This window comes from Dreissena polymorpha, chromosome 2 (genome assembly GCF_020536995.1).
Source record: "Dreissena polymorpha isolate Duluth1 chromosome 2, UMN_Dpol_1.0, whole genome shotgun sequence".
Lineage (NCBI taxonomy): Eukaryota > Metazoa > Mollusca > Bivalvia > Myida > Dreissenidae > Dreissena > Dreissena polymorpha.
Window position 1 is genome coordinate 109,997,773 of NC_068356.1, and position 24,263 is coordinate 110,022,035.

General features: G+C 32.8%; 1 protein-coding gene across 2 annotated transcripts in view; it reads right to left on the minus strand.

Annotated features, from left to right (window-relative positions):
• Positions 1 to 5,715: 5,715 nt before the first annotated feature.
• LOC127868479 (short-chain collagen C4-like) overlaps positions 5,716 to 24,263 on the minus strand; it is a 67,359-nt gene continuing 48,811 nt past the window's right edge. The window contains exons 1-2 of one of the 2 annotated variants that reach the window (XM_052410298.1): positions 6,974 to 7,296; positions 5,716 to 6,527 (exon numbers count right to left, since the gene is read on the minus strand). In XM_052410298.1, the coding sequence (XP_052266258.1) occupies positions 5,950 to 6,527; positions 6,974 to 7,193 (798 nt within the window). In that variant the 5' untranslated portion in view covers positions 7,194 to 7,296 and the 3' untranslated portion in view covers positions 5,716 to 5,949. Of the gene's footprint in view, positions 6,528 to 6,973; positions 7,297 to 24,263 lie in introns of those variants that run through there. The other variant, XM_052410299.1, reaches the window with a different exon arrangement.

Genomic DNA, 24,263 nt, shown 5'->3' on the forward strand with positions numbered 1-24,263 from the left:
TCAACAATGTGCTCATGTGTTCTCTGTGAACTTGTTGTTTTGATATAAATCCGCTAGTGTCTTTTTTTCAAGCAACACGGAAACAATGCATTTTGTATCTTTTTATAGTTTAGTTGGGTTAACTTTTTTTTACTCAAGATAAGTTTATTGCCCAATATCATATGTGAACAATGTCCATAGATAGAAGCCGAAAAAAGTTTAATAAAATTGTTGAAATGATTCGATCACTTCTTATTTTCCATATAATTAAATTAGATTCTTAGAAGACGGAGCGAGTAATGTGCGCGGGCAAACCTTACGTTGTTGTCACAAATCCTTCAAATTGAAAACGTTAGCTCCTCTTTACAAAGTCAGCTTTGACTGCGTTTGGTAGGTAGATACGGTTTGTTGTTTCAATTGTCGTGTTACAAACAATTACCTTAATTATTTAAAGTAATTTGTTAGAAGCGTCAGTGAATTTTATCATATAATTTATGTACTATTTATCATATTCTTTTAAATAGTACATATTCAAATTATTTCTCGGTTTCTTGCCAAAAATGAAGGAGCTCGTAGCGATTATATGATTAAACTCTACAATTCGCTGCAACTGGAGTTTCACTTGGTTTCTCATCGTGCTTTTTATTGCTATTTTTGTTGAAACTCATTAAAATCCTTATTGTACATACTTAATCCTGACCGAACTTGCATAACTGGTCAACTACGTTGAAATGCCTCCAATATACCGTTCTTTTTTAATTACAATAACATATAATATCAAAGAGTGCAGAGGTTCTTCAGAACAACATTGAAGGATTTCGAAGAGGAGCGGTAGTAAAATGCTTTGTGGATTTGTCAACATTATCGAGGATACCTTCTTGTGCAAAATTTGAAAATATGGACCCACATAGTGAGGGCAAACGACGACTTTGATTAGGAGGTAAATTGTTCGTTTGTGGACTATGTTTGTTATTGTTTAGCATCTGACACGTTTGGTTTGCTAGATGCACATGTACAATAATATGCAAGGTTTATTTCAACTGATCGCAATGTGCAGAATGCTTTTATAATCATTGGTCAGGCTGACAGAATGTGCTAAGTTGGGCACGTAGATGTTTTGATTCACTGCTTGAAATACTATGACAAGGTGTCCTAAAAGGCTTCATTATTAATCAATAAACTAGTCTCTATCATGGCGGGCAATATATCGTATGACGATATTAAATTGTCTGTCGGAGTTTCAGAAATAACAGTTGGGGACGACATTGGGCATGTTAAGGCAACTACGAATGAGAATACAACCGCTGAGCAAGAGAAGCAACGAATTGACACCAAAACGGTAATGTTTCTTCAACAAATCCGGATCTCTGTCAACAATTATACTATTATTTGTCAATTGCCGCGACAAAACGTCAGACGGATGAAAACATTTCTTAAATAGAGTTATTAATGACATTTTATATAAATATTTGGACAGAACTGCATATCATAGCGACGATGAGAATAATACGGTTGATTACTTCAAGTAATCGGAAATTTTAATATAATGTGTGTATTAGCCAGATGTTATTTATATAAAATGGTATTTTTAATGGGTGGAAAATTATGTTTATTTTTGCAATTTGCAATTATATTCCTGTACAATAATACATGTAACAGTGTATGAATTTTTAAAAACATATTATTTGTCGCATTTTCAATGTATTAAAATATAAATAATATTTTCTATACGTCAGATTGACTTTTATTTAGCAAAGATATGCGTAAAAAATTTTCACTAAAATAAAATGGTATTCAACAAGAACGCTTTATATAAAAATGTTTATATAGCAAAATGATTTTTACCGTAGATATTATGCATCTATCGCAGTCAGATAAAGACAGTAGCTGCAAAGTTGGATCTGTACACATCTATGTGAATGAAGTTTCCACTTAGAGAGTGATTAACGACTTCAACAGAAATATCGCCTGAATCCGCTTCGTATACTAGCAAAAGTGTGATATTTCAGTCTTCTTTCCGGCAAACCATTACGGAGGTCGAGTCTGAAAAGTATGACATTCATGTATTTTCGAGTAGGACTTTCAATGAAAGAGTTGTGTATGAATGAACCAGTGCTTGACGACATTGCCTACACCTGGGACCTAATTAGTTTATGCGTATTTATTGCTGCGCTGGGTGCATGCGGATGCTTATTTGGTTGTTTGTCTGACGGAACCCTCTGATTGGCTGGGAGGACAACTAACGTCATCCGATTTATTTCGGAACACTGAATCGCAAGTGTTTGTTTCAGTCAAATAGTTTCCAAGCGAAAATGACTTCATTGGGTTCGAATCATGGCGCATGTTGCTACCTTTCGAAAGATACTTTAATGTGGATTAACGAAATCGTTCATGACGTAAGAATTTGAAGATTTTCTGAAACACTGCTTTAAAAACAGTCACCGTTGACAATAACATTGTTATGTCCGTGTCTTCACTACAGCTGTTTTTAAAAGACGGGATCGACCACTAGAGTCGTTAATTATGAGACACGATACGCAACTGGTATTTGCCAACAGACTCTGCCATGTTCACCAAATTTGTCATAATGCTCCAAAGATCCAATGGCGGTATACCGGTTATCACTGATGCATCCGATTTTGGAGACGTCCTCGCGCTCGTGAAAGCAGGCTATCGGCAGGGAGTGGAGTATCCGAGATATACAAATTAATTACAAAACGCTGCCGTTCCACGTGCCGTTTCGCGCGCTAACGAATCAACGCTATAGCAATTTGCTAGTAGCCGGTAAGATTGTCTCAGACGTTCATAGCCAACTCTGCGACGAGAACGCACCCGACCGACTTCAGTACCGGAGAGGCTGCTGGTATGGCAGCTACAATGGTCAATAACGGTTACTCGTCGCGAGACATATTGGCAAACATAGATTCGCTGCAAAAAGAGATTCGCAAATTCATGCCTTTATACTGGGATGAGCCTAGAGTGGGCCAATTAACTGTAATTGGTTAATTCGTCGCGTATCTGTATGTTCTGTTTAAATCATTTCAAACTTACACGTGTTGTTCGTTATTGCTCTTACTTGAAATTTGAATTGCAAACAACTTTGTACACGATTGCCATTTTTCATTCTTTAAAGATATTTTAAAGAATACGGCTAATCACATGTTGACTACGCTTACATTCGCGAGTTTTAAAGGTGACGATGTTTTATTATATTTGTTTTTTTCGGAATTCCTCATAAATGTCATGTAAGAGGAAGAGTACGTTTATAATGTACAATTATTTTGTTTCGTTAATTACAGACAACTAAGAATCGCCCATTTTCATATATTTTCCCTTGTAACTTAAAACTGCTGACGTTCATTCACTTGCGTGACCGCTCAATATTTACAGAAACTACGTATCTGGTCTTTATTCAATAATACCATGTTAAGCTTGGATCATTTTTAGCTCGGCTGTTTTCGGAAAAAAACGAGGTATTGTCATAGCCAGCTCGTCGTGTTCGCCGTCCGTGTCAAGATTTGTTAAGGTTTTGAACATTGGCTCTAAAATCAAAGTGCTTCAATCTACAACTTTGAAACTTCATATGAAGCTGCACCTTGATGAGTTCTACATGCCACACCCATTTTTGGGTCACTAGGTCAAAGGTTAAGGTCACTGTGACCTCTAAAAAATATTCTGACAAGCTTTCATTATTCAAAACTGCACCCCAGCCGAGCATGGCACCCGTTATGCGGTGCTCTTGTTTAAGAATAGACGTTCTTTAATCAAGATTAAAAAAAAGTGCGTTACATCGACATATGATTGCATTTTTTTTCAAGCTGGTATAAAAGATCTCAAAATATTTCGACACGAATACACAGTTCATTTATACAAAACTAGACAAAAAGCAATAAGCAATTTGTGCAATAGCAAATAATTCATTGATGAAAGACATGTACACTGTTGGAAAATCGCCACTTAACTATGGATACTATTTTGGCTGAGTGACAGACATATATACACAATTTTTGTTTCTACAACTTATGCGACTAAATGCGCCGGTAATAGCGTTAATTGGTCGTTATCAATTTCATAAAAGTAAATGACATTTGATTTATTATGCCATAATTCAATTATTAATTAGTTTCATTGATTGTTTCTCGTATATTAACACAGTTTGTTTTAAAAATAAGACCACTGTAGACAGCATGAATGCTTTTTCTTGATAAGACTTTGTCACAATATCTATGCCGAGTTATAATGTGGTACGTGATATGTCACCAAGTTACTGCTTGTAATCACCGTGTTACCATTCTAGATGACACGTGTATTAATCAATCTAGATGACACTTGTATTAATCAATCTAGATGACACTTGCATTAATCAATTTAGATGACACTTGTATTAATCAATCTAGATGACACGTGTATTAATCAATCTAGATGACACTTGTATTAATCAATCTAGATAATCTATCTAGATGACACTTGTATTAATCAATCTAGATGACACTTGTATTAATCAATCTAGATGACACTTGTATTAATCAATTTAGATGACACTTGTATTAATCAATCTAGATGACACGTGTATTAATCAATCTAGATGACACTTGTATTAATCAATCTAGATAATCTATCTAGATGGCACTTGTATTAATCAAAGAGGGCACTTGTATTAATCAATCTAGATGACACTTGTATTAATCAATCTAGATGACACGTGTATTAATCAATCTAGATGAAACTTGGTCAGAATGTTTCTCTTGACAATATTTATGACGAATCTGTGTCAAAACATGGTCTCCGTTTGGATTTCAATTTCAAATTCTTTGAAAAACCTTAATACCATTCAAGTAGCGACATGCATGACTCAATTTTAATGAAACATGATCAGAATACTAATCTTGACAATACATAGTCCAGTCTTGAATCTTGATCAAGTTGAGTTAACAACTAGGTAACTAGGTTAAGTCTTCGATAGTTTGTTTACCTTGAACCCGGGTGACCGCTTCAGGGACATCATTTCCGTCTCGTTTTATTTTCTAGCCTTGAAATTACAGATTTTATATTTTTGCGTCAAATTTATATAAACATTTAATCGGAACTGTTTGGTTCAGCGTCATCTCTGTGTTAGAGTAAATTTCATGTTACAATGAATTAAACATTTAAAGTGGTCAAGGCCTTTTATGAGGCTTTATTTTTAATAATAATTAAAGGAAAATTCACGTGCTAATGTCCAAAAATGGTCATCAGAATCGCTATACATTTCCCCACTATTTGCCGACGTTGTAATGACACATTAAGTTAAATGAATGAGGAGATCAATAGAATTGACGCAGGTTGTGGTTATGCAATGGGAAATATGCGTCTTTTTTATTGTTCCAATATTTAATTAACAAACACTTATTTCAAATGGGCAAAATACATTTACATGTATTGTAATGGCAATCAACGTTATTTCCTTAAAATATGTTGCAACAATTTACATGTTTCTGGTCACTTTTGGAAAATACGTGTAATATTAATAGAAGTTAATTAATCTGTTTGTTATGTCTAATAACTACATATACGACAGCTGAATATAAGAAACGTAAATTATAATCTTTGTAGTACGTCTTCGTTATTGAGTGTAGAAAAACCGCGCATGCAATGAGTTTTTTTATCGTCATACGGTTTACATATTTGTTTTAGATGTGACAAAGTAAAGCATTATGTTGTTGCGTTTTAAGGTAAAATATTATAAACCGATACACATCTGTTTGTTCTTTTGTTCGGGTTTGCGACATACAACATTTACAAGTAGAACAATTGCTCTGGATAATTGTTCATTCTAAGGAACTTGCTACAGCAAAACATGTATTTATTAACATTTCTTCACAGTAGAAATTTTACATCAAATGCATTTAGGGGCAATATCCGAATATGATTTCCATATAAAACCGAACAAAAATGTTATACTCCTGTTTTGTTTAAAGTCCTCCGTATTGATTATTTAGTTTGAGAACAGACCGCGCACGTGATGAGTTTATTTCCGTCGTACGGTGGGCACTTAAGTGCACCGCACGCAGCCTTCACAAAATACAGCAAGGCTCCTTCCTGGTTTCCAGAATTGCTCTCTTTTGCAACCGTCGCTTCTGAATCTACGCAGATAAATTTTTTGCTGCCGGCGTGACCGTGATACGATGTCATCAGGTATCCGTGGTACTCAAGTTTCCATCCTTCGTAGCAAATATTTCTTCCTGGGATCATCATAGTCGGTCCTCTGGATGTACACGCTGTACAAGGAACCTCGTTGTCTTGGAGATGCGTCCAGATATTTGCCGACGAGGTCTCGTATTCTGAACCATGTATTATACCAACGCTAGATGCCGTTGGATTTCCGTTAGCCCAGATTGGTTCCTTGGATAGACATAGATAGTTCACGCCACTTCCTGTGTGAGTATAATAGGAACCTGCCACAAATCCGTCATAGATGAACGTAGCCCCTTTAGGACATGAATCTCGGCCCCAGCGGGTATACACGGATCCAACTTGATCTTTCACTTCCTCCGTTAATCGGGTACTGTCTGCAAAACATAGAACATTATCTTTACGGTCATTAAAACAAATGTATCCATTAATCAATGTACATATATAATGCATGGTTACTTTAAATAAAGTCCTTTTGCTTTTTGATAACACATTTTATTGTTCAGCAAATTATGTCAAAAGTGATGTTAGTGACATCCGTTTGTTCTAAAATGGTAACGAAATGCTTTCCAAAAACGAAGCAGCTTCACAATTAGACCGTTACTATTACCGATATATTGTCTTTATTTAGTACAACTATTCACTCATACTTTGTACTGAAATTTATGTATCAACACAATTTAAAGATATGTTTAAAAAGACAAATAATGTAACCAGCTAAATGTAAATGTCACCGTGCCATTATCACGTTGATAACATTAATAACACTTTAGATATCATACGATACCAATATAGTACTTAAATGGTATAAACTATATTTTACCTGTTAGCTGTTTTCTTATTCCTTCCAATTTTGCGACTACCTCCGAAACACTGTCAAGTCGTTGCTGTAGGCGCTCCATGTTAAATTCCATCCGGACCATCTTTTCAAGGAGTTGTTCCTCGTAATGGAACCGGGAGCACTCTGGTTCCCGGTCAGCCCTGCACGCCACCGAGGTTACGTACAAAAATACCAATACACAAACTGCGCTTGTTACAAACATTTTATAATGGAAATATGTGTGAATTTCTTGTTAATTTGTGGTATCTTTTATATACACGATATATCCTGAAATGTCGTCTTGGCGTCTACAGAAAATTAATCGTTGAAAAAAGACAGAGAAAACACGCCAACAACCACTTGGCAGAGGAATGTATTTTTTTTATCGTCGTTTCAAATATTTTTAATGCGGCTGTTTCTCCTATAAATTCCTGCGTTCAGACGCATGTTCGAGACAAAACAATCTCTCATTGATTTAGTTTATTTGCGAATAGATGATAGTTGTTTTTAATTGTTTTCGCCTCAAATCTTCAACTCTGTGCGTCTATCGGTTGTATTTGAACAGGTGGGGAATTTAAGTTAATGTCTCGTTGCACAATATAATCAAATTTGAACATTTCTTTATGAGGAAATATAGATTGAAAGATATGTAATGTTCAAGTATAAAGTGACAATTGAAAATTCATGTCTGCAGCGCGTTCATAGTTCGTGAGGGGGGATACGTATCAGGAGGCCGTTTTATCAACATATCATAGGACGATCTTACGTAAGGTTCGTAAGATTCGGTCGTTCGTATCCTGAGTACTATTGACCGTTTTTATCAAATAAATTCATAATATCGCAACATCCGGGCACTTGCGTCAGTTAAAGTTACGTACCCCTTGACAACGGTGAAAACAATATTTAGCGCTGCGCTTTTTTATTTGCATTGAGAAATAGAGCGTGATCGTTATTTATATATTTAAACGATTAAATTAAGATTTTTTTCAACATGCAAACAAGTTGTTCTACTTTACTGAAACAAATTAGATTAAAAACAAACAATAAATATATCAATTTAAAATATACAACATATATATTCCTTAACCGTATAGGTATTTAACTGGGAAAACAAACACGTTGATACCTTAAATTTAATTAAATTAAATGCAATATTTTTTATTTGAATGTTTGCATCAATCTTAAGATCGTGTAAGCCTTTGAATTCCGGTGTTTAATTGCCCCTTTGTTCTGCATAAACCGATTATCTCGTCTTGATCAGATATTATCCAGACTTAACTAACAGCATGGTGTCATAAACCACACTGGGTGGTAGATGACAGCACCATAAAACACGATTGATGATTCCACCATGTCTTCTTCTCTTTCTGTGTGTATTAAGCCGTCATTTGGTTGAATAATTGCTTAATAATAATAATAATAATAAAATCTTTATTTAAAGAAGATAGACTTGTTAAGAAATACATCAGATGAAATTACATAATATGCAATTTATATAATACATTTCTTATTTTCAACAAGGTCTTCTAACAAGATACAATTTACAACAAATACATCACATTTCATCTTGAGCAATAAGAACAAAACATAAAGAATCACATATGCATGCACATATAATGATATATATTATAATTAAAAACAAATGACAGACATAAAACTACAATAACCATTTATGCAAGAACAGTATTTAAACATTAAACTAATGTTATTTACCAAAACAACATGAAGCATGTTCAGTTTATTTCGTTAAGTGTGGAAGAAAGATAAGCTTTTATCTTAAATGTAATTAAATTGTTTGTTTGACGTATAGATTGGGGTAACGAATTCCAAATTGTTTTGCTAGAAAATTCAAACGATTGTTTGAAATAGTTTGTTTTGGGTATTCGCACTAGCTTTAAATCCCCCTTTTCGCAAGATCGCAAGTTATAGTGATTATTTTGTGAAGGTGTCAAAAGGTCACGTATGTATGTTGGGGTTTGATTGTGAAATGCTTTAAATACAATAACTGACGTGAAATAGTAATTACGCTGTTCGAAAGTCAACCATTTTAGATCTTTAAATAGTGTTTTTGAATTAGTGTTGTACTTTTTATTTAAAATATGTGCACCACAACGCTTTTGTATTTTGACTATTCTATTAATTTCCGTTTTAGCCGCTGAACTCCAGGTAACGCATGCGTAGTCGGATATAGGTGAGATATAACCATTATAAAAGAGCTTACGCATTTCAAGGGTTAAATATGGTTTTATTTTTTGCAAAAGAAACATTCGTGATGACATTTTTTAACAAACGCTGTTAATGTGTAGTTTCCAAGTTAGAGTATTGTAATATAAAGGCCAAGAAGTTTTTGACAATTTACTGTTTTGATCACCGTATCTGAAATTTTAAGTTTTAGATCTGTTATGTTTTGAGCTTTCCGTTTTGACCCTAATACCATACAAGTAGTTTTTAGTGGATTAATAATCATGTTATTAGTTTGGCACCAATCATTAACAATTGAAAGATTTGTTTGTAGCTTATTTTGAAGTGTTTGAATATTTGTTCCCACAGTGTGCAATGTTGTATCATCAGCATACATTGCAGAATCACATGTAAGATCTAGCGAAAGATCATTAACGTAAATAAGAAATAGAAGAGGTCCTAAAATAGATCCTTGGGGAACACCAGCAATGATGCTTTTACAAGTAGAGGTAGTGTTTTCTGCTTTGATAAACTGAAATCGATTGCGGGGATATGAAGAAAATAGGTCGCATGACCTATCATTAAAATGATAAATTTTTAATTTGTGTAAAAGAACCCTATGGTCCACAAGATCAAATGCTTTTTTAAAATCCAAGAAAATTGTACCTACCAGATTTCCATTATCAATTTGTTTAAGCCATGAATCAACTATATTAATCAATGCTGTTTGACAAGAATGATATTTGCGAAAACCCGACTGAGTTTTGTTTAATAGACCTGTAGATTCTAGATATATATGCAATTGTTTAGCTATATGCTTTTCAAATATTTTAGATATAGTAGGTAAAAGTGATATTGGTCTATAATTATTGGGATCTTCTACCGATCCACCCTTGTATAAAGGTATTACGTTTGCAATTTAAAGCATGTCGGGAAAGGTTCCATGTGATATACAGTTATTTATAAGAGCAGTGATTGGTTGTATAATGAATTCTTTGCAAAGTTTAATAATGCTGGGCCCTATACCATCAGACCCAGCAGATTTGTTTGAATGAAGTTGATTAATTAAAGTACTAACTTCTGATGTAGTAATAAACTGAACAGAGAAATGCTTAGATTCTAGCTTAGCATCTAGATATGTTTTAAGTGAGTGGAAATCGTGTTCAGCAAATTTAGTCTTTTTAATAAGTTTCGAGATGTCAACAAAGTGGTCATTAAGTGCATTAGCTACATTTGTTTTACCAGATATTATCTGATCATCCTTCCTTATTACATTTGGCAAAATAGAGGATTCTATGTGTTCATTTGATGCTAATTTAATAGTTTTCCAGAGCGATTTCGCACTTGTTTTGTTTTGTACCGCATTCGAAAAATATTCTTTTTTAGCCTTTTTGATTGCACTGTTACATTTATTACGCCACAACTTATATTGTGGCCAATTAGATTCACGTTTATATTTATCCCTTAAAGACCTTGCTTGTTTTACGTTTTCGTTGTACCAACCAGGTTGTTGTAATCTCTTCACTTTTTATATTTGATAGGGGCATTCTTATTAAGGACTGAGTTTAATATGTTATAAAATACTTCAAATGCCTCATTAGCATCCTCTATTGTTTCAACCATATCAAAATTAGCATTTGCTAAGTCATTTTGAAAATTGATTTCATTAAATTTGTTTAAACATCTGTACTTAATAATTTTATGATCATCTGTTTTAACAATTTTACCTTTGACGCTTAATGTAAAAACTACTGGGTAATGGTCACTTATGCCTATTTTTGGTATGATTACCTCAGAAATGTTGTCATATTTTGAATACAAATGGTCTTATATTGATGATGAACGTTCCGTAACCCTTGTTGGAAAAGACACGTGTTGTTTTAAATTAAAATCAGTGATAAGTTTTTCCCATTTCTTATTGTTAAATATGTTTTGGCTTAAATTAAAATCCCCGGTTGAATACATATTACTTAAATAAGATATGTTACATATTGTACAAATTAAAAGTCATGTCCAATAAACATTATCAGAAATTGTACACCGTAAAGATACTAGCCCGATTAATTTATAAAAAAAATTAAAGAATTTAATAATTACAAAATTTACGTAAAACACAAGTAACGTATCTAGCGTGAATCGGTTTATTCAAACGACGTCATTCCGAATCCCGGACAATCACTCCTACGGACCGTATTAATATTAAATGTTACGGCAACAAACGAACGACATCATAAAAACAAGAAATTACGTTTGACAGCAACGGGGTTAAATAATTAAAAAAAATGTACATAGATGTGTGTGTTAAAAGTCTTATATATTTGCCACTCATACTCATAACAATCAACTGGTTTAAACAACACATGTCAGGGACGAGAAGTGATATATAACAGGGCTGAGTATTGCAGTTTTAGTATTGACTTCCTATATACGTACAGCTCTAATGCATTTGCCATTTGAGAAAGTGCTAACTTAGAGGTAGACGTTCTTTATTTTTTGAATTTAATTAGATCTATTTATTTGTTTTAATTTGATTTAATCAAAAACGTAAAAGCGATAGACAATTAGTAAGTAAGTCACGTTTATTAAACCAATCTTGGGTCATAATGAATGGCATGTAAATCACAATGTAAACGGATAATGCACCAAAATAAAAGAAATACTATAAATCAGATCAGTATAAAGTAAATAAAGCTTGATTTTGATAACACAACTTTCAGTAGGTGTGCCAGAATTTCCTACTAATTTTCCAGCTTCACGTTATTATAATGAATTGACATAGTAGAAATATACAATGTACGAATATGAATGAACTCTAAAAGAACGACAAAATTAATTACATCAATATCTACAATGATACTCCCATTATTTGAGAATAAACTTATTTACCTAGTGTCTCAATGAGAAAGATACCCGAAAAACTAATCGAATTCGTAAAAAATTACACGGAATTATACAACCAACGCAGTTCTGCATATCGGGATTATGATTTCACTTAAAATGTTTGGAAAAGCATAACCAAGGCACTAAAAGAAGATGTTACCTTATATCTACTTAAATTCACGCTTGTCTTTCATAATAATTATCTCAATTAAAATTTTTTGTTTTATCCATATATTTTTTTCCCAAAAAAGAAAGATACGTTCGACGTATGCGGATAAATGGAATATAGTGTCCGTATTATGATTTTGCGGATACGGATGCGGATACGGATGCGGATAGATTGAATACTAGCCTTAGACGTGGAAAGTTTGAGTCGTTATCTACTTGACAGGCGATCCATTGAGAGGCTAGTTGAGTTGTTGACAGAGGATCTAAAAAACCGACGAGGGGATTACATTGAATACCTGTCCTGACGCAGATTTGATTTAACATCCATTTACATGCTCTGTTGTCAATGCTCCAAATTTAATTGAACTTACTTTCGTTTGATAACGTTTAATGACTTTGTTATATCTACATAAATAGAAATGTGCGTCTGAATGTTTTACGTTTGGTTCATTTATTGTTTAGTCGTAAAAAACATAAGTATTTACATTTCTTGTTTTTACTTTTCATCAAAACCAATGTTTAATTGTTTCTTTTAAACTAAAACTGTTCAGTTAATGACTTATATCTAAAAAAATAAGGTTGAATTAGTAGCTAGACATTGCATATTTCGGTAGTTGCTTTGCTAGTTAGTTTGCGGCACAATTTACTGACTTATATTTTTACAGTTTTGAATTTGATTTCCACCTTTTATAATGTATGGAATATCTTCCCAATTGAAATTAAGTTTAAACTTAAGAAAACCGAGTATTAGCGATATACTGTCAAGATAAGTTTGAAAATTTAACAGAAAATGTACAGCTAAGACAAATCAATCTCAGACTGATGGTTGGTTATTACACTAGTTGGTTCACCTGCCAAGTGGGCATCAAACGTTTTGCGAACGTTGCTGCAACGTAATATTTAGGTCGCAACGTCGGCAACCATTACCGAACGTTGCCACAACGTTGCATACAAAACATTACCCGGACGTTTCATCAAACGTTGCAGTTTGGTTGTCACAATGGTGTATATAAAGTTTTCCCGACTTTTTTTGTCTTTAGGTTGCATTCAAACGTTGCAGTTTGGTTGTCACAATGGTGTATATGAAAGTTTTCCCGACGTTTTTCTTTCCAACGTTGCTGCATCGTTGGATTTAGGTTGCATGCAAATGTTTCAGTTTGGTTGTCACAATGGTGTATATGAAAATTTTCCCGACTGTTTTTTCCAACGTTGCTGCAACGTTGTATTTAGGTTGCATTCAAACGTTGCAGTTTGGTTGTCACAATGGTGTATATGAAAGTTTTCCCGCAACGTTGTATTTAGGTTGCATTCAAACGTAGTATTTTTTAATTTATAATTTTAAATAATATAAAAATAAAAATCATTTACTGCCAACCGCCCTTTCGAACATTATCGGCAGATATGCACACTGTCGTGTCCGTTTCCTAGAAAGAACAAGTACTTGGTGTCTATAGAGGGGATATTGAAACGCTGCCCGAGTAGGAATCGTACTTTATAATAATACAGTTCATGCATAACATCAATGAAAATATGATTTCTTGTAAATTTTAGAAATTCATTTTTTTTTAATTTTACAAATAAGTTGCTTAAACTTAAAGATGCTCAAGATGAACTTTAACTCAAAATCGCCGGATGAAATTCAAAGTTTCAACCAAAATGAATTTTCAACATTTTTGTCTGAATCTTTCAACAGTCGCCGTGATGTAGTGGATGAGGTGTCCGCCTAGCGATCGGTAGTTGGTGGGTTCGATTCCCACGCGGGGCGCATTTTTTTATATTATTTATTTTATTGCGTTTTAATGCGACCTAAATACAACGTTGCAGCAACGTTTGGAAAAAAAAACGTTGCAGCAACGTTTGAAAAAACGTCGGGAAAACTTTCATATACACCATTGGTACAACCAAACTGCAACGTTTGACTGCAACCTAAATACAACGTTGCAGCAACGTTTGGGTGCCCACTGGGTGATTCTCACATAGCTGGTCCCAGTTGACCACACCCCAAAAGGATTTTTCAGTAAATAAAATAAGCTGGGCTTTGCAGCTGTAATTTAATAATGTGTATCCAACTTTTGTGAGTCTAGTAATAGTATTATTTAGGTGTGCGTTAAAATAATATGTCTTCTTGTAATATGAAGCCTCAGACACTGATAGACCTTATCAACTTCAAAACGTTCACCTGACACCGACCTTATGATTAAACTGTTTTGCATTTATATGGTTATTTCCTGAATGAAATCTGCCAAAATTTCCCTTAAATTGACAACAAAATACCCCACTGAATTGATTTAAGTTAACTCCTTTTAATCATATCAAGCAAGAACAATCCATCGGAAAACGATTGGCAGGAAATCACGCGTTGAATTTATTGTAAATGAAATAACATTTATAGAGTTTATTTAGTCTAACTTTAATTAATTGTGACATGCATTTTATTACAACACAACTACGGCACTGTGTGATTTATGGTTATATACTCATGGGCAGATGAAAAACATTACAGTGTACAAAAAAGCACCATATTGGCAAGGAATGTCTGTTTAATTACTTGCATGCTAACTATTGATTATACTCATGACTCTTTCATTATTTGTTGGTTCTTGAAACTTCCAAAATCTTGTATCGACATTTGTCTGATTTTCTTACTGCTAGTGATGCGTCATTGTAATGATAAAATTTGAAACCAACAACTGCATTTTTTAAATGTGTAAGACGTTTACTTTGATGTTACATTAAAACATAACTATTTTAAAGTATTATGTTATAAGATGGAATCATAATTCAACATTTTGATTTTTTTTTGTACATTTAGTTATTATTAGCTTTAATTATGTGTTAATATTTCGGTAGGTAATTGTGAAGCTTCGGTACCTTGCAAAAGGTTTCCAAAGCGATTTCATAACGCATTCGTTGAGAAACTTCATTGTTGAGCCATATTATAGATCTTAGTCGAGCCTGATTACAGTTCTATTTTCCTAATCTTTAGCCTCATCGCGATAAAACTAAATCTGAATATTCTTTATCTTGACTTTACTTGGGCGAAGATTAAAATAAGGTCACTGGAAGTTAAAAGTGGAAGTAAAAATCAATGTCACCAGGCCAGACCTTCTACACATGTTTGACCTTGATCACAGCTTAGCGCAATAAAACAGGAATGGCTTTTGTGTTTATAATAGTAATTCTTTGTTATGGGTTATTTACCTGTAATAAATATCATGTCGGTGGTCAGAAATGAAAATCATCCGACATGGTACACATGGATTGGAACAAACAAACGCAAATAAAAAACCTTTAGAAAATCAATGCCACATAAGGCAACACAGTACTACTTCCTGTACAAAAAGAGTGTACTTATGTCACAGAGCCGGATGCACTGTACTTTTAAATAAAATAATCTACATTTTACAAAAACGTTGATCGAGGGCAAAGTGGCAGAGTGTCTGCTTTAAATACATAGAACTATACTTGCATTATATTTTTTAGAAGGATATATAATTCATCGTGAATCGATTGTAAATGATATTGATAGTTTTACGAGAAAAGTAAGGATGGTAAAGAATATCCGGATATCCGAATACTGGTCAATCATCCGTATGGTAAAAGAGAATACGAATACTTTATTGAACACTATACCCCCGTTTGTTATGCACATTATGAATATTTCGACATTAATCTGTATACCAGACAACGTTGACGGACTGTCATAAATCCATTGTTTGTTTCTCCGCGGGTGTCTTTGACGGGCAAGCTTTATGCCTTATTGCTCACTTGCACATCCGCGTTTTGTGTTATTGTCATTTCTTTTCGATAATTGACGCAGAATGGCTACATGGCTTCACTTAATGGGTGAAATTCTGATAAAAACGTGCGCTATGTACATTCAAATTAAAAGGTTTTTTTGAAAATATGAAAATTCATCTGCAATAAAACACAGTATAAATAAAGTTGTGTCTTTTATTACAGTCGTGTTAAACTAATTTCACGTATTTTTTCGGCGTTGATTATGATCCAACAGACTGTTTTGATTCGATCAGACAGTCAGAGTGAAGTAGAATACATAAATCGTCAGGGGGAACAAAGTTAATTAAGTTATGTTCCCAGACATGGAATTTGTGGAACTTAGCACTTGACAAAAATATGCAATTAAAGGCAGTACAAATTGAAGGTAAAACAATTACACAGCCGATCGATTGAGTCGCAGTATTCTTTATCCCATAGAATGGATATTGAATCAAGCGATAGAAGAGATGATATTCAAAATGTGTGGGCAACCTCTGATAGATCTTTTTGCGCAAAAACAGAACAAATATACAATACTATTTTTCAGTTGATCATACCATCCAAACGTGTATGCAACAGACGCATTATCAGCTATGCTTTCTTTTGTTTAACCGCATGAAGATAAAATACCAATGAGTTAACATCCATTTATTATTAGTGTGCCTTATGGGTTTTTAAGAGTAGCCCAACGGTAAATAAGATTGTACATGATTGGAACCTACTTATTGTTTTGCAGGTCTATGAACAAGGCACTGCTGAAGTATGTGATGTGCTTCTTATAGCAATTACCAATTTTAGACGTTGGTGTGATCGTCAGTCTCTTACACTTGGAGAATAAATTTGTAGTTTACAAAAAGGGTGTTACTTTTGTAATAAATGGTTTCAGTAAGCGGGATCATATAAATCCAACTATATTTATCCCTGCATTTCCAGAATCAAAGTTGTTGGACCTCAAGCATGCAATTACTATATATTTAAGAAAAACTGAAAAATTTAGACACATAAATAATTCAGAGTAGTTAAAAAAATTATTTGTTTCGTATGTGATGCCTAATAAATCTGTATATAAACAAAACATTAAGGATGTTCAAGTTAAAGGACTCTCAACTCGAGCAGTAGCCCCTTCATGGTGTTTGTACAAAATTAAGGACTTTTCATGAAAAGTATCATGAAAGCAGCTGTTTGGACAAAAAGTCCACTTTAACACGTTTCTTTTTAAAAAGTGTAAATCGAGGGGTGAAAGCGAAACAGTTCTAAGTGCATTTTTCAAAATTTTACAGGAGAAGGTTAAAACTGTATCAAATAAACACAATAAACTATAAAGGCTTTATATTTTCAAGTTTGATAGAGAATATTCTGTTTTAACCACATTTTTAACAAACATTTTTGAATTTTCAGAAACAAAAAAGTTATTTGAAAAAATGTCACTAAGACCCTTTTCGCATTGAAATTTCACATTTTTTGCACTTGGCGTTAAGAACGAAACAGGTCTAAGTGATTGTTAACCTAACTTAATTAATCAGTTTGCAGTATTTATTTTATATAAACATCTTTTTTCTATATTGAAAATAATAATATTGCAAAAAATGGCACTTAAAACCTTTTCGCACTGAATAAATACTTTTTTCAACTTATTTTTAAAAGCAAAAAAAGTTCTAAGCGACATTTAGTGACTTGAAAAAGTAATGAAAATTCTCACTTAATAGCAAATATTTGAAATTGAATACTTTTAACATTTGTATTAAGGTATGTTTAAAATATATTTGAAAAAATACTTATAGCCATTTTTGCTCTAAACAGATAGCATAAATATATTGTTTTTATATAATTTTATAATGCTTAATATTCTATATGTCAATTGATGTTAGTTTACTCTTAATATTCATTTCTTTGCAGTTGTTTTTTGTCTAAACATAGGAGATGTACAAAAGTATTTTGTCAAATGTCTCAAAAACATTAAAAAAATGTTTTGAATTCACAACAAACAATAAATAATAAGATTTTTTTTGTTGTGAGTGTGTCCAACAATTAGTATCTAGTTAGAAATGGTGCATTGGGGAAACTTCTGTGATAGTACAATACGTTGTTCATTCCTTTCTGATTTTTTTTATAATGTGTAGTTTTCAATTAATTTTGCAACATTCTATCATTATTTGTGAAATTAATTCATGCTTTGGCATATATTTAGCGTATTGTGTAAGCCTAAGTCATGTCATTATACAACACAATTTATACCAAATTAATTAACAATTTTATATTGAAATGTAATATTTCATTTAACATCAAAACTATTAGTTAAGTGCATTCTTAGTTTTACTTACAGTAAATGCAGTATGTCTTGACATTTTTATAGAAAGTACACAATCAGAAGTCAAGCACACAACAACAACATGCACCATCAAACTTTTTCCACTGAACACTAGTATTAGCATGGTGTTGTACATGTACGTCGGATGAACCGTAAAACACATAGTTACTTGAGAAGGGGCTTTTCCACTGGGATAACTGAACTGTTATCAGGAAATTATTAGGCATGATAATCAGGCATGATAATCAAATTATCATGATTGGTATACATTTACATCATTCAGTTGTTTGATTTCAACTGAACAGAATTGTAACCCTCTGATGAACAACCACTGACACACATAGCAAATCACATCATTCCTAAATCGTTACTTATTGTTCATCATCTACTGACACAGAAACAAAGCAAATCACATCACCAATAAATGGTTACTTATTGTTGTACATTCACTGGCACAGATACCAAGCAAATCGCATCACCCCTGAATGGCTTCTTATTGTTGTACATTCACTGGCACAAATACCAAGCAAATCGCATCACCCCTGAATGGTTACTTATTGTTGTACATTCACTGGCACAGATACCAAGCAAATCGCATCACCCCTGAATGGCTTCTTATTGTTGTACAATCATTGGCACATACACCAAGCAAATCGCATCACCACTGAATGGCTTCTTATTGTTGTACATTCACCGGCAGATATACCAAGCAAATCGCATCACCCCTGAATGGCTTTTTATTGTTGTACATCCACCGGCACATATACCAAGCAAATCGCATCACCCCTGAATGGCTTCTTATTGTTGTACATCAACTGGCACAGATACCAAGCAAATCGCATCACCCCTGAATGGCTTCTAATTGTTGTACATTCACCGGCACATATACCAAGCAAATCACATCACTCCTGAATAGCTACTTATTAACCACTGGCATCCACAGGCACATAAAGTAAGCAAATCACATCACTACTTAATTGGAAACTAACTGATTAGCAATCACCGACACAGATACCAAGTTAATCATATCACTCCAGAATGGACATTAACTGATTGACATCCACTGGCACAGATACATGTACTAAGCAAATCACATCACAACAGAACTGAAACTAACTGATTAACAACATTTGACACAAATTCCACCCAAATCACATCTCTCTTGAATGGCAACTTACTGATCTACATCCATAAGCACACTTACAAATCAAATCTCATCACATCAGAATGGAAGCCAACTGATTCACGGTTTATTTTCAGAGTTTCCTAAAAATCCATGTCTTTCCAGAAAAGTACTTATTTGACCAACGAGTTCACATCTCACCTCAGAAACAAATTCAGTATTGGTAAATACCATAATATCAACCAAATTGCTGTTAAGTTTTTTTAATTTATATATCATAACTGTTATGTTTAACTTTCATTATGAAGTTGTATACAATAAACTAGGTTCTAGGTAATTTTGAGAGAAGTATACAAAGATTTCAGGTATAAGCAATTTAAGAATTACACAACTTAATATTCAATAAATAATTATATAAAACATAGAAACAACTTCTTTGTTTTTAAAAAAATCTATTCACTCAACGTTTCGGTCAATTTAGACCTTCATCAGGAGTAAACATTTTGTTATTTAATAAAGGAAATGACGTCACAATCACATGACGTCAATTGCAACAACGTCAAAGTGTTACATACTATTTGGCGTTAAAATTAACATATAACCAAAATAATATACAACATCATTATAAAAAGCATACAGTTCATATATGTATATTTTATCTAATTAACTAGATTATTAAAGTAGGATCAGTTATGATACAAAATTACTGGAAAAATGCAGTTTGAATGCGAAAATGTTGAATGAACCAGTAAAAACTACCTTAAAACTAGAAAATTAGAAGAGAACTTTAGAATTCATACCTAGGGGAGCTATAGTTCCTAGGTAATGCATCCAAGAACATTCTTTTAATTGGCGTTTCCAGTTATTTTGTATTTGTTCAATAGGAACAAAAGAAAAATCATCAATGCTATGTCCAGCCGAATTAAAATGTTCTGAGACATTAGTTAGACAGTCGGGAAAATGTTTAATGTCAAATTTATGGCTATTCATTCTTTGACTACATTTTTGATTAGTTTGACCAACATATTGTTTTAGACATTTTTTACACGTAATCAAGTAAATAACACTTGATGAAGCACAATTTAAATTATTCTTAATAGTAAATTGTTTACCCAATGTAGAGCTGGTAAAACCATTTGTTTCTGTAATATAATTACAATGTGTGCATCGTTTTCTGTTTCTATTATTATTAAGATTTGTATGTACTAAGATATCCTGTAAGTTTCTGGGTCTTTTGAACGCCACTAATGGCTTATGACTATATACTTGTTTCACACTCTCATTAAGAGATAACTTAAGCAGATTCCAGTAGTTGTTAAGAATTTTCCCAATGTTGGGCAGTGAAGGGTTGTAAGTACATACAAATGGGATAATTTTCATATTAGCTGACTTTTTAACACTAACTTCTAGTGCATCTTCCATAGATAGCATGGACGCTTTTTTAGCGCTTTGTCTATTACCTCTTTTGGATAATTACGTGCAAGAAAAATATCATTTAGATGAGTCAGTTTTTTTGTATAGGTATCATTATTAGAAGTGATCCTTCTATAACGTTTAGCCTGTGAAAATGAAATATTAGCTTTACAAAACATAGGATGGCATGAAGAATATTCAATATATTGATGACAATTAGTATTCTTTTCATGAACTGATGTATGAATGCAACCTTTTTCATCCTTAGCAATATTAACATCTAAAAAAACAGCACTTTCCTTAGAAAAATTGTATGTAAATTTAATTGTTTGATGAAAACTATTAATTTCTCTGAGGAAATTTATAAGCTCTTTTTCGGAATGGTTCCAAATCATGAAAATGTCATCAAGAAATCTTAGCCATATAACAGGCTTAAACTGGCAATTTTTTAAGAAATTTTCTTCAAATTGACCCATAAATAAAGATGCATAACTTGGTGCCATTTTTGTACCCATGGCAGTGCCTAAGACTTGCGCATAATCAACATCATTAAATTGAAAATGATTTTTGGTTAAAACTAGTTTTACAAGTTCTGATACTGAAGTAATAAAAGATTCAGATTTATTATTTTTTCGTAAAAAATAGTTACATGCTTTTATACCATCATCATGAGGGATATTACTGTAAAGTGAAGATACATCTAATGTAACTAAGTACGAATCGGTTGTTAAGCCTTGCAAACTATGTAATTTCTTAATAAAATCAGAAGTGTCTTTAACATAAGATGGTAAACATTCCATGTAAGGCTTTAAAATTTTGTCAATATGGAATGAAATATTTTCAGTTAAACTATTACAGCCTGATATAATTGGTCTACCTGGAAAGCCTAATGGTAGTTTAGTATCATGCACTTTATGAACTTTAGGTAATAAATAAAAGAGCGATGTACGGCTCTCTTTAGATGGGCAATCAATAGTTTTTACGACATACTCTATATCTTTTCGAAACTGTTCATGTGGATTCTCACTAAGTACCTCGTAGTATGTGCTGTTGTTGAGTTGTCGTTGGGCTTCAGCAATGTAATCTTCTCTGTTCATTATTACAATTTTGGATCCTTTGTCAGATTTTTTAATCACAATATTGTCATCTTGGCTTAAAGATTTCAAAGCTACCTAATATTCAAATTTTGATCACTTTACCGTGATAGTTTTATTCTTCTTGTTTTCTAAAACAAGATATTGTACATTAAGAAATTAGACAGAGCTCAAAACAAATTTAGTATGCTCACATCTCTTTGAAATTCATTTCAAATTAAACTAGCTTTTCTGCAATTATGCTTCATAAATTATGGATGAATAAAACAGAATGTTAAATAGCGCTTCAATGCTTATTAAATTGTCAAAAAAGGTAATTATTAATGTTACACATGAAAAGAATAATTTAAGAAAATTAGTAAATATCCAAATTCAGTGCGAAAAAGATCTAAGTGAACAATTTATTCAATATTTGTTACTAGTTTTCATCAATTACAAAACATTATCTGTTCTGGAGGTTTCAAAAATACAATTTTTTTTTGTATATATATTCCTCAAATATTGATAAAAGTTTCATTTAGATTTTTTCTTTACGCTTACTACCTGAATGCGAAAGAGCTCTAAGTAGCACTTTACTGCACATAGAACCTTTTCGCACAAAAAAAATATATTTAATTTCACTTAGAGCTGTAGGAAAAATTTCTATAATACTTTTTATTTGATTGCCTGGAACTAAGATATTTTAATACATGATGGGCATGGGTGTTGCGATACAAAATATACAAAAAAGTCATTTTGTGAAAAAATGTCAGTTAGAGCCGTCTCGCTTTCACCCCTCGAAATGCTAATTTTCTTGAATAGAAATGTCGACTTATACATATTAGCGATTGGGAAAAGAACTATTAATGGTTATGAATTGTCTTTGTACATGGCTAATAATATGCTCTAGGAAATAAAATAAATTGTTGAGGACTATAATTTGAAGTTAAATAGTCGCTGTAAAGTTTTTAAATATTTTTATTAAAATTCAAAGTTAAGCAGGTGAGGCAGACCTACACATACTTCTTTCTAGAATCAGTGGAATGAACTTTCCAAGATCATATTTTCCCACCCTTCATTTTAAATTGCTCTGGTATCTTTAGATATCCAAAATGTATGTCAAGCAAGTATAGCGATGAAATAAAATTGTTTTTTTAAATACTTACTTGAAATTTAAACAGCAAACAACTTTATAAACAATTGTTGTTTTTCGTTCTTTAAAACTATTTTAGAAAATACGGCTAATCACATGTTTACTTAGCTTACATTCGCGTTTTTAAAGGTGACGATGTTTTATGTTATATGGGATTTTTTTTATCGAATTCCTTATAAATATCATGTAAGAAGAAGAGTGTGTTTTAAATGTACTATTCTTTTCTTTCGTTAATTACAGACACGTAAGAAACGCCCGTGTTCATCTATTTTCCATTGTAACTTTAAACTACTGACTTTCATTCACTTCCCTGACCGCTCAATGTTTGCAGAAACTACGTATCTGGTCTTTATTCAATAATAATACCATGTTAAGCCTGGCTAATTTTAAAGAATAGACGTTCCTTAATTAAGATATAAACAAATGCGTTCCATCGTCCTATGATTTCATTTTGTTTCAAGCGGGTATACAAGATCTTAAAATATTTCAAAACGAATACAAAGTTCGTTTACAAAACTAGACAAAAAGTCCAGAACAAGTAGTTCCAGAATATCAAAGAAATAAGCGTCTTGTGCAATAGCAAATAATTCATTTATGAAAGATACGTACCTGTTGGAAAATCGACACTTAACTATGGATAATAATTTGGCGGAGTAACAGACATATTACACACTTTTTGGTCCTACAACATGTGCGACTAAATGCGCTGTTTAAGGCGTTCACTGATCGTTAGGAAGTTCATTTAAGTAAAACAGCGTTTGATTCATTGCACCATTATACAATTATTAATTGGTTGTATAGAATATGTCTCGTATATTTACAAAGTTTGTTTGAAGAATATGACCATTGTAGATACCACGTATGCTTTTCTCTTGATAAAAATTTGTCACAATATCTATGCCGAGTTCTAATATGGTACGTCATAAATTGAACGAATTACATCTTGTAATCACCGTGTTACCACTCTAGATACCACTTGTATTAATCAATCGAGATAAAACTTGGTCAGAATGTTTCTCTTGACAATGCTTTGACAAATCTGTGTCAAAAACAAGATCTCCGTTTGCATTTCAAATTCAAATTCTTTGAAAAAACATTATTACCATTTTAGAAGCGACATACAATATCGTTTATAATTCACTCGTGATCATAGAAAAAATATTTTTTCACGAGTATCGCAACACTCGTGGCTGCGCCACTCGTGAAAATGTTAT